Here is a 13,480-nt window from a genome sequence, read left to right on the forward strand (position 1 = left end):
TTTCATGATAAGTAAATATGTCATAAAATCAAGTTGACCAAGGAAGTAGTTTATCCAATTCCAATTTCTTGATCTAAGTTCTCCGACTCATGTCTTCTCCTATTCATGATAAGTAAATGTGTAATTATCTTAATTATTAAAAACTTTTATGCAATAGTGCTCGTGTGTATTAATATTATCGCTTTATTTTCCAAACAGAGAAAAATGGTTTCATTAGACATGACATGGATAAGACACATGGGTATGCCAAAAGCAAAAACTTTCTGTTATTCAACAGGCAATGCAAATGGTGAGGGAATTAGGTTTTTAGGTGAGGGAATTAGGTTTAGGTGAGGTAACAGTTCTCAATATGTCTCATCATCTCCCAAAGAAAGATGAAGAGACAAGCCAACAAATGCAACAAAGACCCATATACGTTGATTATTGATTTGAAACATAATCCACATGTAGTAGATGCAGCCTATATACACTTTCCTTGCAAGTCTGATTTTACTTTACTTAAATTTAGGTATTTACTGTTTGGTTTGGGATTATGTGTTGACATGAGTTGTATATTCCTTTTATTTTAATCCTATTGTGTTTAGGATTTATTTCCTATTGTAACTCATGATTTTCTACATCCTTATATATTCCTCCATGTCGGAGAAGAATAACATACAGAAAATTACCCCGTATTCTTATTGTCTGACATAACGCATAAGTTTCAAAAGGTCAGGTTAATTACAGTTTTGTACAACAATTCCTTCACTTCCAGACCATGGACGGAAAATCCAAGATGTCCAATGTACGTTTCTTTTCCACCGTATTATATGATCTCACTGTTATTTTGTCTAACAAATTACATTCAATTTTCTTATTTTTGTTGGCTTGGTTTTTTGTTTTCTGGGTTGAATATGATCATGACAATAGATGCTTGGGGGTTTTTGATGTGTCTCATATAATTTTTTACAACGCATGGTTTCCTCTATATATAATAAATCTCTGGGTTTTTCTCATGAATATGACATGGATAATAACAGTATGTGTTCTTTTTTGTTGTTGTTATTCTCTAATCACAGGTTTCTGGAGCAATCTTTTTTATACTGGGATTGTTTTTCCTAAGAGCCGCAGAATGTAGAACACCGGCGAATGGGGGCACGGTCAAGTACTCTGCCCTTAGCTGTCGAAAGCACAGTGCTCTTTTGACTGATTTTGGAGCCGTTGGCGATGGCAAAACATCCAACACAAAGGCCTTCAAGGCGGCCATTCATCATCTAAGCCAGAGTGCATCCGACGGCGGAGCACAGCTTATCGTGCCACCGGGGAAGTGGCTCACCGGGAGCTTCAACCTCACCAGCCATTTCACCCTTTTCCTCCACAAGGATGCTGTTATTCTTGCAACTCAGGTTTAATTCTCTTGCCCTTTTTGGTCGACATATTTCCTTAATTTCTTGAATATTTTAGGCTTAATTGATTGTAATTACCATTCTTCTACCATAGAATTAGCTAGACAAACATCCCCGACCTAGTAATCTACAAACATAGGAAAAGCAGTACTTTCTTACTATGTTTTGTATGCACGCAGGAAGTCAAGTCGTTAACTTTAATTTCTCTTTTTCATTTTTTGTGAAAAACTTTTGCTCCTATTAGCCAAATATTTTTCACCACCTTTACCATTAAATTATTGAACATTTTGAATGACCAAATTTTCAGGATGAGTCAGAGTGGCCTCTTGTTTCAGTCTTGCCTTCATATGGGAGAGGCAGAGATGCCCCTGGTGGAAGGTTTAGCAGTCTCATTTTTGGAACAAACCTCACCGATGTCGTAATTACTGGTAATTAATCTCAAATCAGATTTAATTATTTTAATTTTACTGTGATTTTGGGTCAATTATGTTAATGACTAAATTGGTATTGTACCACTATTGTTTAGGTAACAATGGCACCATCGATGGGCAAGGTGCTTCTTGGTGGAAAAAGTTCAAAGCAGGTCAATTGAATGAAACCCGACCTTACATGATTGAGATCATGTACTCTAATCAAATCCAAATATCAAATCTTACTTTGGTCAATTCTCCTTCCTGGTTTGTCCATCCCATATACAGCAGGTATGTTTGATCATTTTTCTACCCTAGTTAGGGCTCGTTTGAGAAAGCTTTTATAAGAAGCACATTGGTTTATAAGTGTTTTTTTTTTTAAAAGCACTAGCCAGAATACTGATCTGATATGTATATATTCTGGTTTTAATTTGCAGCAATATAACAATACAAGGGCTCACTATCCTTGCACCAATTAACTCTCCTAACACAGATGGCATAGACCCAGGTTGGTTAATTTGCTTCCACTTTGTTATGTCTCCTTGGTTATATTTGAACATAGTTAATATGTACCTATTTTTGCTCCATTTTCAGATTCATGCTCACAAACTAGAATTGAAGACTGCTTCATAGTCTCTGGGGATGACTGCATTGCAGTAAAGAGTGGATGGGACCAATACGGGATCAAAGTCGGGATCCCAACGGAGCACCTTGTGATCAGAAGACTTACGTGCATTTCACCTGACAGTGCTACCATTGCTCTAGGCAGTGAGATGTCCGGTGGAATTCACGACGTTCGAGCTGAGGACATCACAGCCCTTAGCACTCAATCCAGTGTAAGGATCAAAACTGCCCAAGGAAGAGGAGGTTATGTCAAAGACATATTTGTGAGAAGAATGACCCTCAAGACTATGAAGTACGTTTTCTGGATGACTGGCTCTTATGGGTCTCACCCAGACCCTGGCTTTGATCCTAAGGCATTGCCTTTGATCGAGAACATCAACTACAAACAGGTTGAGGCTGAGAATGTTACTTACTCTGCAAGGCTGGAGGGAATTCCTAATGATCATTTCAAGGGAATTTGCATTTCTAATGTGACTATCGCATTGACTGAGAAGCCCAAGAAATTACAATGGAACTGTACTGATATTGCGGGAGTTACAAGCAATGTGACTCCAAAGGCATGCGATTTGTTGCCGCAGAAGAAAGAAGTCGTCGATTGTCCTTTCCCGGAAGATAGGTTGGCGATTGAAGATGTTAAGTTGGTGACATGTTCTGCCAGTCTCCCTTTCTTCTGAGAGTCATGTATTATATGGGAATTTTGATGCTCAAATGAGGTAGCATCCTATGTTTCAAATATTAGGAGTCTGAATGACAATAAAATTAAAGTAGTTTTTCAAGATTTCCTTCTTTTTTCTATAGACTATCCATTTGTTCAGCAAATAATCCATTGATAATGAAAATCTGAAAGAATGGATGACCTCCGTAACAATCTCAACTGCATTAATGAATTTACAGGGAAAGCTTCTGTTATGAAGATTTCTAAGATGAATTATTCCTGATTGACAAATACCTTAGGGCTCAACCTAATGAACCATTCGTTGAACTTCAATACAATTTTCTGGTACCAGTTTTGCTGCAGCTTTATCCTTTCATGTGTTTGTAGGGCGGCTATTCTTGCAGAAGCTTTACTCTTGGCTAATAAGTTTCTTTCTTAAGCCATTGATCCTTCATTGTAGGGACAATGATATGCATACAAGTCATTCAGAAAATGAAACATATGAGAGAATTAAGGAGAAAAAAAGGGGAAAAATACTTGTTCTTACATCACAGAGTAGCAAGTCACGCGGCTCAAGCATGTGAATAACTTCTCCCATTCTAGGCCTATGTTCTAAATCGGGATCAACGCAGCGAAGAGCAACCAAAAGTACCCTTTTGAGTTCCTTTGAAGAGGGCTTCTCTGGCAACTTAGGATCCACCACACAAGCAATTTTTTGACTGGCAACCATGGACTTTAACCAGTCAACTAGATATGGCTGCAATTCAGGAGTCATTGTTCGGATATCAAAGGTTGAACAACAAAAACACCTTAAAGTTTTGAAATTAGGAATTCATACTTGCGGTTGACTGCGATCTATAGGGTTCCTCCCAGATATGGTCTCCATGATAAGTACCCCAAAGCTATAAACATCGGACCCCTGTGTGAAATCACCAGTGGCAGCATATTCTGGATCAATGTAACTGGAGTTTCATGCAATTTTAGAATGAGAAGGAAATCATCAAGAATTCACAAGTAATATGTTCCAATGGTGAAAATGAGCAGGCATATATAGTTTTCCACAAGGAAAGAAACTGACCCTAGTGATTCCAGTATAGTGATCCCCCACTCAGGATTGTAGAGCTTAGCAAGGCCAAAATCTGAGATCTTAGGATCCCACTGGTGATCAAGCAGTACATTGCTAGATGTTAGTGTTCTATGTAGGACTTTTGGTTCAATATCCTCATGAAGGTAGGCCAATCTGCAGAACCACACTCACTTCAAATTATACGACCACAAATTCGTCTAATGGAATATAATTTAGATATGTCGGATCTTACCCTTTTGCTATTCCTTGGATTATTTTCACCCGAATGCTCCATGTTAGAGGGCTGACTTGTGTGGAGCATTCATGAAGCCAATGCTGCAGATTTTTGTTATCTACATACTCATTCACAAGCAATCTAAAATAAGGAAAATAAGATCATTAGCTGCCTTTTGAACATCTAAACTTGTCAGTGTGGAAAAATTCTCATACCTGTATGCTCTTTCAATATGGTATCCAAGCAACTTGACAAGATTTTTGTGTCTCACAAACCCGATTGCCTCCATTTCTGCTGTGAAGTCCTCGACTTGAAAACTGTTGATAAGATATCACACACAAGCTTGATTTAGCAAAAACTGAAACCCCCCAGTAAGACTTGCACAAACATATGAATTCTGGCAACCTAGCATTAGCTACTTTGGTGTTCATCTATTTGAGATCGATGAGAGAAATGAAAATGAAAACCACAATGGGGTTTCTGAATTTAAATTTCTTTTAGTATTTTATCATTTCCAATCATATCTAATATATTATTCTTCACTCTTGGCCATGGCATGGTGCTATATATTAACTCATTAATGGGTACCTGTCACTCACAAGCCTCTTCACTGCCACGCGAGTATTATCAAACAGAATGCCATGATAAACAATTCCATAATCTCCATTGCCAATCAGATTCTCTTTCGAAAACCTGTTTGTTGCTACCTCAAGCTCCCCCAGACTGAACTTGTTGCCCCTCCACACATCCTTCACCATTGGTGAGTACCTAGAAACCGATTCCAAGTCAGTCACATAACTATTTTGGATTCTCCCACTAGCCTGCTGAGTAGAGGACAACTGATCTGAAAACAGCTGTCCATGATGTTGCCGCAGCTTCCCGCTGTTCATCCCAATTTCCGAAAGGTTAAGCGAAAGCAGCCTCCGATCAAGGGATGAACTACAATATGCATTGTTTGGATTTTTGGAAGCTATGGGATTTTGGAAGCAAAAACGGGATTTGTAGGATTTTTGACGACGGTAATGGATGACACAGAGCAGGAAGACTATAAGAGTGAGAACTGTGAATAGAACAATGAAGATTACAAGCAAAACCCATAACTTGACACCAAAAAATGAGGTTGGCTTCAAGAGCTTTTTCTTGAGAGACAATGCACTAGAGGACATGTTCTCAGAGAGAGAAAGGGAGAGAGAGGGAGCTTAGCAAATAGCAGTGGCATGAGTGATGGGGTCTTTGAGCAGAAAGAGCTACACACAGGAAGTTGGGTTAATCCATATCACTTGGGTAAATTTCAAATCTTTAGTACCAACTAATCAGCGGAAGTAGCGGGAAAATCAACCAACAGGTTCCTGCCACTTCAAAAATTGCCGTTTCTTTGTTTATCTGGTAAATCGCCACTCTTTTTTTTTTTTTTTTTTGAATTTTCTACTCGGACTCTCCAATTGATACTTGTCCACCAGCCCACCTAATAAAATGACATGCGTTTTTTTCTTGTTGAGATATTTAGTCATATACCCATTCTTAGCACTAAAACTATAAATAAACCCTACACCATTTAATTTCTATAAACAAACCCAAAAAAAACCCAAAAAATGACAGCTGGCCCTATTGAATTTAATTTTGATTATTAAATTACTTTGATGCCCTATTGAGTGTTTTGGACTTTTTTATGAGGTTTTGTTTTAAGAAATCAATGGCAGTTTTGTAATTTAAAAGAAGTTAAAAGCCTTTTTGTTATGTTATAAATGGACTTTGGGTGTGTTTCTAAAGTCCATTTCATATATAGTATTTTTAGAATTTGGGCTCCTATATTGGGTATAATTGTCAATCTCCCAATCAACATCCTCACAAGCAAAGCACAACAAACAGAAAGAGAAAGAGCTGAACTATACGTCACTGGGAATTAGAATTCCAATAACTCTGAAATTGTTCATTCACTCGCCAATTAAACGCTTCTTTCCAGAATCTTACAACTTACAAGGCAGTTCTCCAACTGATTTCTGGTCCTTTGTGTGGGCTGAAATTGCAAAATATTGTATATCACAATGCAAAATCAAAAATCCCATTGGACGTATGCCCTGCCCTACCCTGCCCAGCCTTACAATGGAGCTGGCTCTCTTTATGGCTTCAAAAATGGAATGGCCTCCGCAGGCAGAGCTCCTCAATGGCTCCATCTCTGAAATGTTTCTTTATTGGATGTAGCTTGATCTCATAAAGCTTCGGCCAAAGTTTTCCGGTCACTGCCAAAACATATAGGTTAGTACATAGAGAAAAAGAGAATACCACAACCCCAAGAAACACGACACATATCATCAGATGAAGCACCTAGACAGAAACACAATTCCTAGACGCTCCCAATAATTGCAATTCGATGCACATTGAGTTCAATCCATAACCCAGTTCGTGAATTATTTCAATCAATTCTATACCAAAAGAGGATAACCATTCTTCCTAATGTTGGTAATCATTTCAGGGATTCCATCAATTTTTCTTGAGCACTGGGTAGAGCACAATCAAAATGACATGAATTCATAGAAAGCCAACTGTTGGAGCTTACCAAAGATACGTTTTTTGTCACTATCCCATGCAATGCCGTTTAGAACATCAATACCCTGTTTAAGATATTAAAATTAATAATAAGTAAATTATTAGTTTGACATGTATAATTTCAAGAAGAATGAAACTGTGCATATGCAAAGTGTCTTCAAGAATTTTCATACTGCCTAGCGTTTCAAGGAACTCATACAGATCATACATTGTATAGCAATTGGCACTAGAAAAAGCAGTGAAAACATAAGTAAGATATCGTCTTTGGTTCAAGGGCTTACATGATTCCCAGATGCTAGTAAGCCTTCCCTGTAAGGCAGAAATAATATAAAAGCCATTAAATGAAACACCCATGAAATGAACCCCAAAAAAGGGCCTCCCAAGAAAGACAACAGAACATGATACTCCTTGTACTTAGACTAAAGAGACTGAAAAGTTAATAATTAGATAAAGGAAAAGGAATGAACAGGAAAACCTTAAATTTGGAAGGAGAATCCATCCAAGCACCCTGCCATCTTCATGCGAGATTCTAGCAATGCAGTCAGTCTACACAAGGCAACATAAGGCATTTCAAGACACGTATATTTTTCCATCTGCACATCATAACTGATATTTTCTGTTGTCCACATGTAGCCCATATTATTCCATAAGGAAGTCATGTCATATGCCAATGCTCCTATTAACATCCCCAGAAAAACAGAACTCTCTCTCTATATATATATTATAATATTTTAAAAGTAAATTACAAACGAAACAACCATAAATCATTTGACGATGAAAAGCTGACCTGATAAACGTTTGCCCAAACTTCGCCTTTTACAAACTCCAACTCATTGAGGTTGTGCACTTCATGATCTTTGTATTTGACAATACGTTTGTCAGTCACTGCATGAAATATGACATAACTATTATAATAAATAAAAAAACAGAATTATCAAGCAAATTGAACTATCACTACTTTGGAGGAGATAAACAGGTCATCAGATATAGGTAAAGCATAAAACAAAAATACAACAGTTATACAGAAAAAAAATAAAACAAGCAAATGAACACAGAGTAAAAGAAAAAAATGGATTGATGTTATATACAAAAGAAACCTTTCAACGTTTGAGGGTCAATCTTGTACAACACTGACGAGCCATCACTTCCAAATAACACTTTCCCATCAGTAGCCAGTCCCCAACCATCATGCATCTTATGAGTGAACTTCTCAAACTGTATTGTGCAAAAAGTAAAGCAAGTTATTATGGATCAGGAACCACATTTCACAGGAGTTTCAATTCTCAGTTTAAGGTCAAACTTAATAGAATTGATTTAAGTTGGTCAATTTTAACATCAGAAAAATTAAATATCTAAGCACTGAACCTAAAACTCAAAGACTACAGAAGCAGAGTCATATGATGACACTATTTAAACTGTCTTCCGTTTTTTATTCATTTCCTTGTAAATCAGCTTGATAAAAAGAATAATAAATATGATATAACGATAAACATATTTTGAAAGGAATAAAGGAAAAGCACAAACTTTGCTTAAATTTTTTCGGTCATATATGAAACCATATTTCGTCAACCAAGTTACTTGGAATAGCCTACAAAAGAACATATAAATGGCTAGATTAGCAATTTGGGACGCTTTTAGATGTCATCATATCATAAATATAGAATGAAAAATCAAAGAAAATTGCTACTCAATGTCAGCTTGCGTTTATTTATTAACTGAATCAATGACAAAACACAATTCAACATGATTTTCTTTTCAGACCTTTCACCAAGGAGAGTTAATCCCTCTCCAAAATAAGAAGCATCCATCTTCTGAAGAACTTCAACCTGCAGGTACCAAAACCAATATTGGATTTAGACATAAACAATCTAAACTTTGGCAATGTCCCAACCAAGCACCCAATATAATTGAACATTTGTCACTATGGCCTATGTACAATTGTACAAGTAACAATTCAACTTGCTAACCAATTAACTATGAATCAAGAGGATCAGTTAACATGACTGAACAAGGAAATTAAAAAACCTTTACCTTCCCTGTTTGAAGAGCTACCTTGCGCACTGATGACTGAAACAATGGAAAGAAGAGATGAATCTCAGAAACAAAATTCAAGCCAGGCGTCAATGCAAGAAATCATGTAGATCTTTGGTTTTTTTTTTTTACTGATACAAATGTTTTACTGAGGCAAACTCACCTTCCCATAAAGACCAGTGGACTCGAATAAGATATCATTTCCAGCATAAAGAAGCCCCTGAAAACAAACAGCCCACAATTCGTAAATGTAAATTTCAAAGTAATTTTACAAGCACACCTCTGAAAATTTAACAACTAGGATTACCTGGGTGAAGGCGTTGGGATCGTGAGGGAACTCATTGACTACCTCGATTGAGAAAATGCTGGCGGAAACGGCAGAGAAACTGACGTTACTCCAAATGCTCGAAGAAATGCCCAGAAGAATAAAAACGCCAACAATGAGAACGACGGAGAGGATCAGAGAGGTTTTTCTGTAGTTTGAGGACTTGGGCCGAGCAGCCATGGGAGTGTAAGGCCTGGGATCCGATCGCTTATTTAGCTTCCTCCTATGCGATCCGGTGGCCATGAAACCGAGGCCCGATCATGGATCAATTAGGGTTTTTAGAGCGCAAGCTGTGCTGCTGAGTGATTTTGCGGGACGGAAACGGCACTCTTGCGCTAAAATGCGCCGGGGTTGGTGCCGTTGAGTTGACCGTTGGTCCACGAGTTACCTATTATTTATCTGCCGCTTTGGAACCCCGCCACTTCTTTTTTCTTTTTATTTATTCTCCAACATTTTTCATGTTAAAGTCTTAAATTATAAAATATGGATCATTTCACTTCTTAAGACAAAAATATAATTTCACTTCCTAAAAGAAAAGGAGATTATAATTTCACTTCCTCAGAAAAAAAAAAAAAAATTCATGCTTATTATTTATGTCCAGTATTAATTTACTTTATGGGCCATATCTCCAATGATCATACCGCTACTGGGCCGTCGCTGTTTTGGTCCACACAGAACAGAGGGCTGATGTGCTAGCTTTGGGCCGTTCAGCTGTTACACGCGGTGGGGCCCGCGGTGACGTCATAGGAAAACGGTTTAGCCGGGAAGAACGTTCGAGAGCAATCGACTTAACAAAATGAAGAGAGAACCTTCTCGATACACTCACTTCTCGAATTCAACTGACTCGATACGAGCACGTTAGCCAAACTCTTCCGCTTTATACGACGTCGTTCCCAGTAGGCCAACATACGCGGGAGATTATAGAAGTCGAGAGAAGGGTAGAAGAATCCAGAAGCACAGTAACCAACCGCTTCCTCTTCTTTATAAAAGCCTCTTCATTTGCTCAGCCTAATTCATCAGTAATCAGAATCGAAATCGCTCAATCTCTACGTTCAGACTCTTCTGCTTTGCTTTCCCTTTAAAACAAGCTTTAATTTTCTCTCGCTTTATCATCGCAATGGCGGACGTTCAGATGGCTGATGCAGAGACCTTCGCCTTCCAGGCTGAGATCAACCAGCTTCTGAGTTTGATCATCAACACCTTCTACAGCAACAAGGAGATTTTCCTTCGAGAACTCATCAGCAATTCCTCTGATGTGAGCCACTCTCTCTCTCTGTTGATGTTTTCATTTTGCTTCTCCAACTATTTTCATGTTATTATAATAAACAATTCTTAGTAATTTGGATCAATTTTCTTCCAAAATGTTCCATTAAATTGCTATGTTTTGTTTTTTAAAGCCTAGTTTCTGAACTAAATCTTGTTCTAGCGATAATGTAGGATTATCGGTTCGTTTGTTAGGATCTGGATTTGTAGAATTTTTGACACTGATGGCTTTTGGTTATGCGTAGGCTTTGGATAAAATTCGATTTGAGAGCCTGACGGACAAAAGCAAGCTCGATGCTCAACCAGAGCTTTTCATTCGGATTGTACCTGACAAGGTCAACAAGACGCTCTCCATCATTGACAGTGGTATTGGCATGACCAAAGCAGGTAAATATCTGTTGTTCTGTTATTCTAGTTCTCTTATTGATACATTGCCAGAATGTGGAAGGATTAGTTAGTGAAAAATTGTGCATACCATATTAAGCTAGTTCCTGCCTCAATTCCTTCTTTTGTTTTCTGACTATGTTGTAAAATATGTTTGTTGTATTTCTAATTACTTAGATTTATCAAGAACCAAAAATATTGTTTACTATCTCTATAAAGGAAACTATCCAATTTATGGATTGTTTAAAGCCCTGTGATTATGTCAATAGATGATCTAATTGCAATCGATATTTGTAGATTTGGTGAACAACTTGGGTACAATTGCAAGGTCTGGCACCAAGGAATTTATGGAGGCATTGCAAGCTGGAGCCGATGTGAGCATGATTGGACAGTTCGGTGTTGGTTTCTACTCCGCCTATCTTGTTGCTGAGAAGGTCATTGTAACTACAAAGCACAATGATGACGAGCAATACATCTGGGAATCACAGGCTGGTGGTTCCTTCACTGTCACTAGGGATGTCAATGGTGAACAGCTTGGCAGGGGTACCAAGATCACCCTCTTCCTCAAGGAGGACCAGGTAAAAAACTAAACCAACTAATTAGTCCCCTATGTGAGCATTGCTAGATAATTCAATGTGCTATTGTTTCATTGTAAAAGGATGAAAATAAGAATTGAGTATTGATTCAAGGTCATGTTTATGAACAGTTGGAATACTTGGAAGAGAGGAGGATCAAGGACCTCGTGAAGAAGCACTCTGAGTTCATCAGCTACCCCATATACCTCTGGACTGAGAAGACTTCTGAGAAAGAGATCAGTGATGATGAAGACGACGAACCCAAGAAGGAAGAGGAAGGAGATGTTGAGGAGGTTGATGAGGAAAAGGAGAAAAAATCCAAGAAGAAGAAGGTCAAGGAGGTTTCTCACGAGTGGCAGCTCATCAACAAGCAGAAACCCATTTGGCTGCGCAAGCCTGAGGAAATTACCAAGGATGAATACGCTTCCTTCTACAAGAGCTTGACCAATGACTGGGAGGAGCACCTTGCTGTCAAGCACTTCTCTGTTGAAGGACAGCTTGAGTTCAAGGCAATTCTCTTTGTTCCGAAGAGGGCTCCATTTGACCTCTTTGACACCAGGAAGAAGATGAACAACATTAAGCTCTATGTGAGGAGAGTGTTCATCATGGACAACTGTGAGGAGCTCATCCCAGAGTATCTAGGTTTCGTCAAGGGTGTTGTAGACTCTGATGATTTGCCTCTCAACATCTCTCGTGAGATGCTACAACAGAACAAGATCTTGAAGGTGATCAGGAAGAACCTTGTGAAGAAGTGTATCGAGATGTTCAATGAGATTGCTGAGAACAAGGAGGACTACCAGAAGTTCTATGAGGCATTCTCCAAGAACTTGAAATTGGGAATCCATGAAGACAGCCAGAACAGAGCCAAGCTTGCCGACCTTCTCCGATTCCACTCAACCAAGAGTGGCGAGGAGTTGACAAGCCTGAAGGACTATGTGACAAGAATGAAGGAGGGTCAGAAGGACATCTACTACATCACTGGTGAGAGCAAGAAGGCAGTGGAGAACTCTCCGTTCCTGGAACGCCTCAAGAAGAAGGGCTATGAAGTCCTTTTTATGGTGGACGCGATTGATGAGTATGCTGTTGGGCAATTGAAGGAATATGATGGCAAGAAGCTGGTCTCTGCAACCAAGGAAGGCCTCAAGCTTGACGATGAGACTGAGGAAGAGAAGAAGAAAAAGGAGGAGAAAAAGAAGTCCTTTGAGAACCTCTGCAAGACCATCAAGGACATTTTGGGCGACAGGGTTGAGAAGGTGGTGGTCTCTGACAGAATTGTGGACTCTCCTTGCTGCTTGGTGACCGGAGAATATGGCTGGACCGCGAACATGGAGAGGATCATGAAGGCTCAGGCTCTGAGGGACAACAGCATGAGCTCGTACATGTCCAGCAAGAAGACAATGGAGATCAACCCCGACAACGGAATTATGGAGGAGCTGAGGAAGAGGGCAGAGGCTGACAAGAACGACAAGTCTGTGAAGGACCTTGTGCTGCTGCTGTTCGAGACGGCCCTGTTGACCTCTGGTTTCAGCCTGGATGATCCAAACACTTTTGCAGCGAGAATTCACAGGATGCTGAAGCTGGGGCTTAGCCTTGATGACGAGGAGACTGCTGGGGAAGATGCTGACATGCCTGCTTTGGAGGAAGATGGTGCTGAGGAGAGCAAGATGGAGGAGGTCGACTAAATCATCTACATTTTGAGGAGTAAATTGGTTTTGAGCTTGTGGATATTTTGGGTATTTGAACGTAGTGAAGTGTCTGGTTTATGGGAGGAAGGTGCTCCTGTGGCTGTGGTGTCTTTTTCGTTCTTTTTTGTTGAATAGTGTCTTTTTAAGTCCCATAGGTTTTTTTTTTTTTTTTTTTTTGAGTCGGAGAGTGTGGAGTCGTGTAGTTGTGCTTAAATTCTGAACTCTGTTACAAAGTCAATATAATTTGGGAATTCTCCAACCCTGCGTGCTTCCTAAAGTTCAATTCAATATTTTC

General features: G+C 39.0%; 4 protein-coding genes across 5 annotated transcripts; 2 read left to right on the forward strand and 2 right to left on the reverse strand.

The window, feature by feature from the left end:
* Positions 1–470: 470 nt before the first annotated feature.
* Positions 471–3,195, forward strand: LOC110767587 (putative polygalacturonase). The gene is made up of 6 exons (XM_021971169.2): positions 471–784; positions 1,059–1,385; positions 1,693–1,813; positions 1,912–2,086; positions 2,233–2,303; positions 2,390–3,195. The coding sequence occupies exons 1-6, from the start codon at positions 758–760 to the stop codon at positions 3,091–3,093; spliced, it is 1,425 nt and encodes a 474-aa protein (XP_021826861.2). The 5' UTR covers positions 471–757; the 3' UTR covers positions 3,094–3,195.
* Positions 3,196–3,264: 69 nt separating this feature from the next.
* LOC110767770 (putative serine/threonine-protein kinase At1g01540) lies at positions 3,265–6,132 on the reverse strand. 2 transcript variants are annotated; one of them, XM_021971418.2, is made up of 7 exons: positions 4,964–6,132; positions 4,591–4,692; positions 4,394–4,516; positions 4,153–4,314; positions 3,913–4,036; positions 3,622–3,831; positions 3,265–3,523 (listed from the first exon to the last, which is right to left on the reverse strand). In XM_021971418.2, the coding sequence occupies exons 1-7, from the start codon at positions 5,539–5,541 to the stop codon at positions 3,494–3,496; spliced, it is 1,329 nt and encodes a 442-aa protein (XP_021827110.1). In that variant the 5' UTR covers positions 5,542–6,132; the 3' UTR covers positions 3,265–3,493. The 2 variants fall into 2 exon arrangements, with proteins under 2 accessions (XP_021827110.1, XP_088104945.1); XM_088248819.1 differs by having other exon boundaries at positions 3,265–3,831.
* A 146-nt stretch (positions 6,133–6,278) lies between these two features.
* On the reverse strand, positions 6,279–9,727 carry QC (glutaminyl cyclase). The gene is made up of 11 exons (XM_021971146.2): positions 9,261–9,727; positions 9,117–9,173; positions 8,954–8,989; positions 8,684–8,748; positions 8,447–8,510; positions 8,020–8,137; positions 7,710–7,807; positions 7,398–7,468; positions 7,204–7,231; positions 6,933–6,987; positions 6,279–6,615 (listed from the first exon to the last, which is right to left on the reverse strand). The coding sequence occupies exons 1-11, from the start codon at positions 9,519–9,521 to the stop codon at positions 6,503–6,505; spliced, it is 966 nt and encodes a 321-aa protein (XP_021826838.1). The 5' UTR covers positions 9,522–9,727; the 3' UTR covers positions 6,279–6,502.
* Positions 9,728–10,224: 497 nt separating this feature from the next.
* LOC110767700 (heat shock protein 83) lies at positions 10,225–13,444 on the forward strand. Its single transcript, XM_021971321.2, has 4 exons — positions 10,225–10,533; positions 10,787–10,928; positions 11,223–11,503; positions 11,632–13,444. Exons 1-4 carry the CDS (start codon positions 10,396–10,398, stop codon positions 13,180–13,182), a joined length of 2,112 nt encoding a protein of 703 aa, XP_021827013.1. The 5' UTR covers positions 10,225–10,395; the 3' UTR covers positions 13,183–13,444.
* The last annotated feature ends 36 nt before the right edge of the window (positions 13,445–13,480 follow it).

The sequence above is a fragment of the Prunus avium genome, chromosome 2, assembly GCF_965620075.1.
Source record: "Prunus avium chromosome 2, drPruAviu1.hap1.1, whole genome shotgun sequence".
NCBI lineage: Eukaryota > Viridiplantae > Streptophyta > Magnoliopsida > Rosales > Rosaceae > Prunus > Prunus avium.

Bases quoted from the DNA above. Each gene is read 5' to 3' on its own strand.
- QC (XM_021971146.2), bottom strand. From the start codon at position 9,521: ATGGCCACCGGATCGCATAGGAGGAAGCTAAATAAGCGATCGGATCCC. The intron at 9,174-9,260 runs GTAATCCTAGTT...GTTTGTTTTCAG, and splicing joins ATCCCAACGCCTTCACCCAG to GGGCTTCTTTATGCTGGAAA. The intron at 7,469-7,709 runs GTCAGCTTTTCA...TGCCTTGTGTAG, and splicing joins TTTGGGCAAACGTTTATCAG to ACTGACTGCATTGCTAGAAT.
- LOC110767587 (XM_021971169.2), top strand. From the start codon at position 758: ATGGACGGAAAATCCAAGATGTCCAAT. The intron at 2,087-2,232 runs GTATGTTTGATC...TTTAATTTGCAG, and splicing joins GTCCATCCCATATACAGCAG to CAATATAACAATACAAGGGC. The intron at 2,304-2,389 runs GTTGGTTAATTT...CTCCATTTTCAG, and splicing joins CACAGATGGCATAGACCCAG to ATTCATGCTCACAAACTAGA.
- LOC110767770 (XM_088248819.1), bottom strand. From the start codon at position 5,541: ATGTCCTCTAGTGCATTGTCTCTCAAGAAAAAGCTCTTGAAGCCAACC. The intron at 4,693-4,963 runs GTACCCATTAAT...TCTTATCAACAG, and splicing joins AAGAGGCTTGTGAGTGACAG to TTTTCAAGTCGAGGACTTCA. The intron at 3,832-3,912 runs GTATGAATTCCT...CCTGAATTGCAG, and splicing joins TAGATCGCAGTCAACCGCAA to CCATATCTAGTTGACTGGTT.
- LOC110767700 (XM_021971321.2), top strand. From the start codon at position 10,396: ATGGCGGACGTTCAGATGGCTGATGCAGAGACCTTCGCCTTCCAGGCT. The intron at 10,534-10,786 runs GTGAGCCACTCT...GGTTATGCGTAG, and splicing joins TCATCAGCAATTCCTCTGAT to GCTTTGGATAAAATTCGATT. The intron at 10,929-11,222 runs GTAAATATCTGT...CGATATTTGTAG, and splicing joins TATTGGCATGACCAAAGCAG to ATTTGGTGAACAACTTGGGT.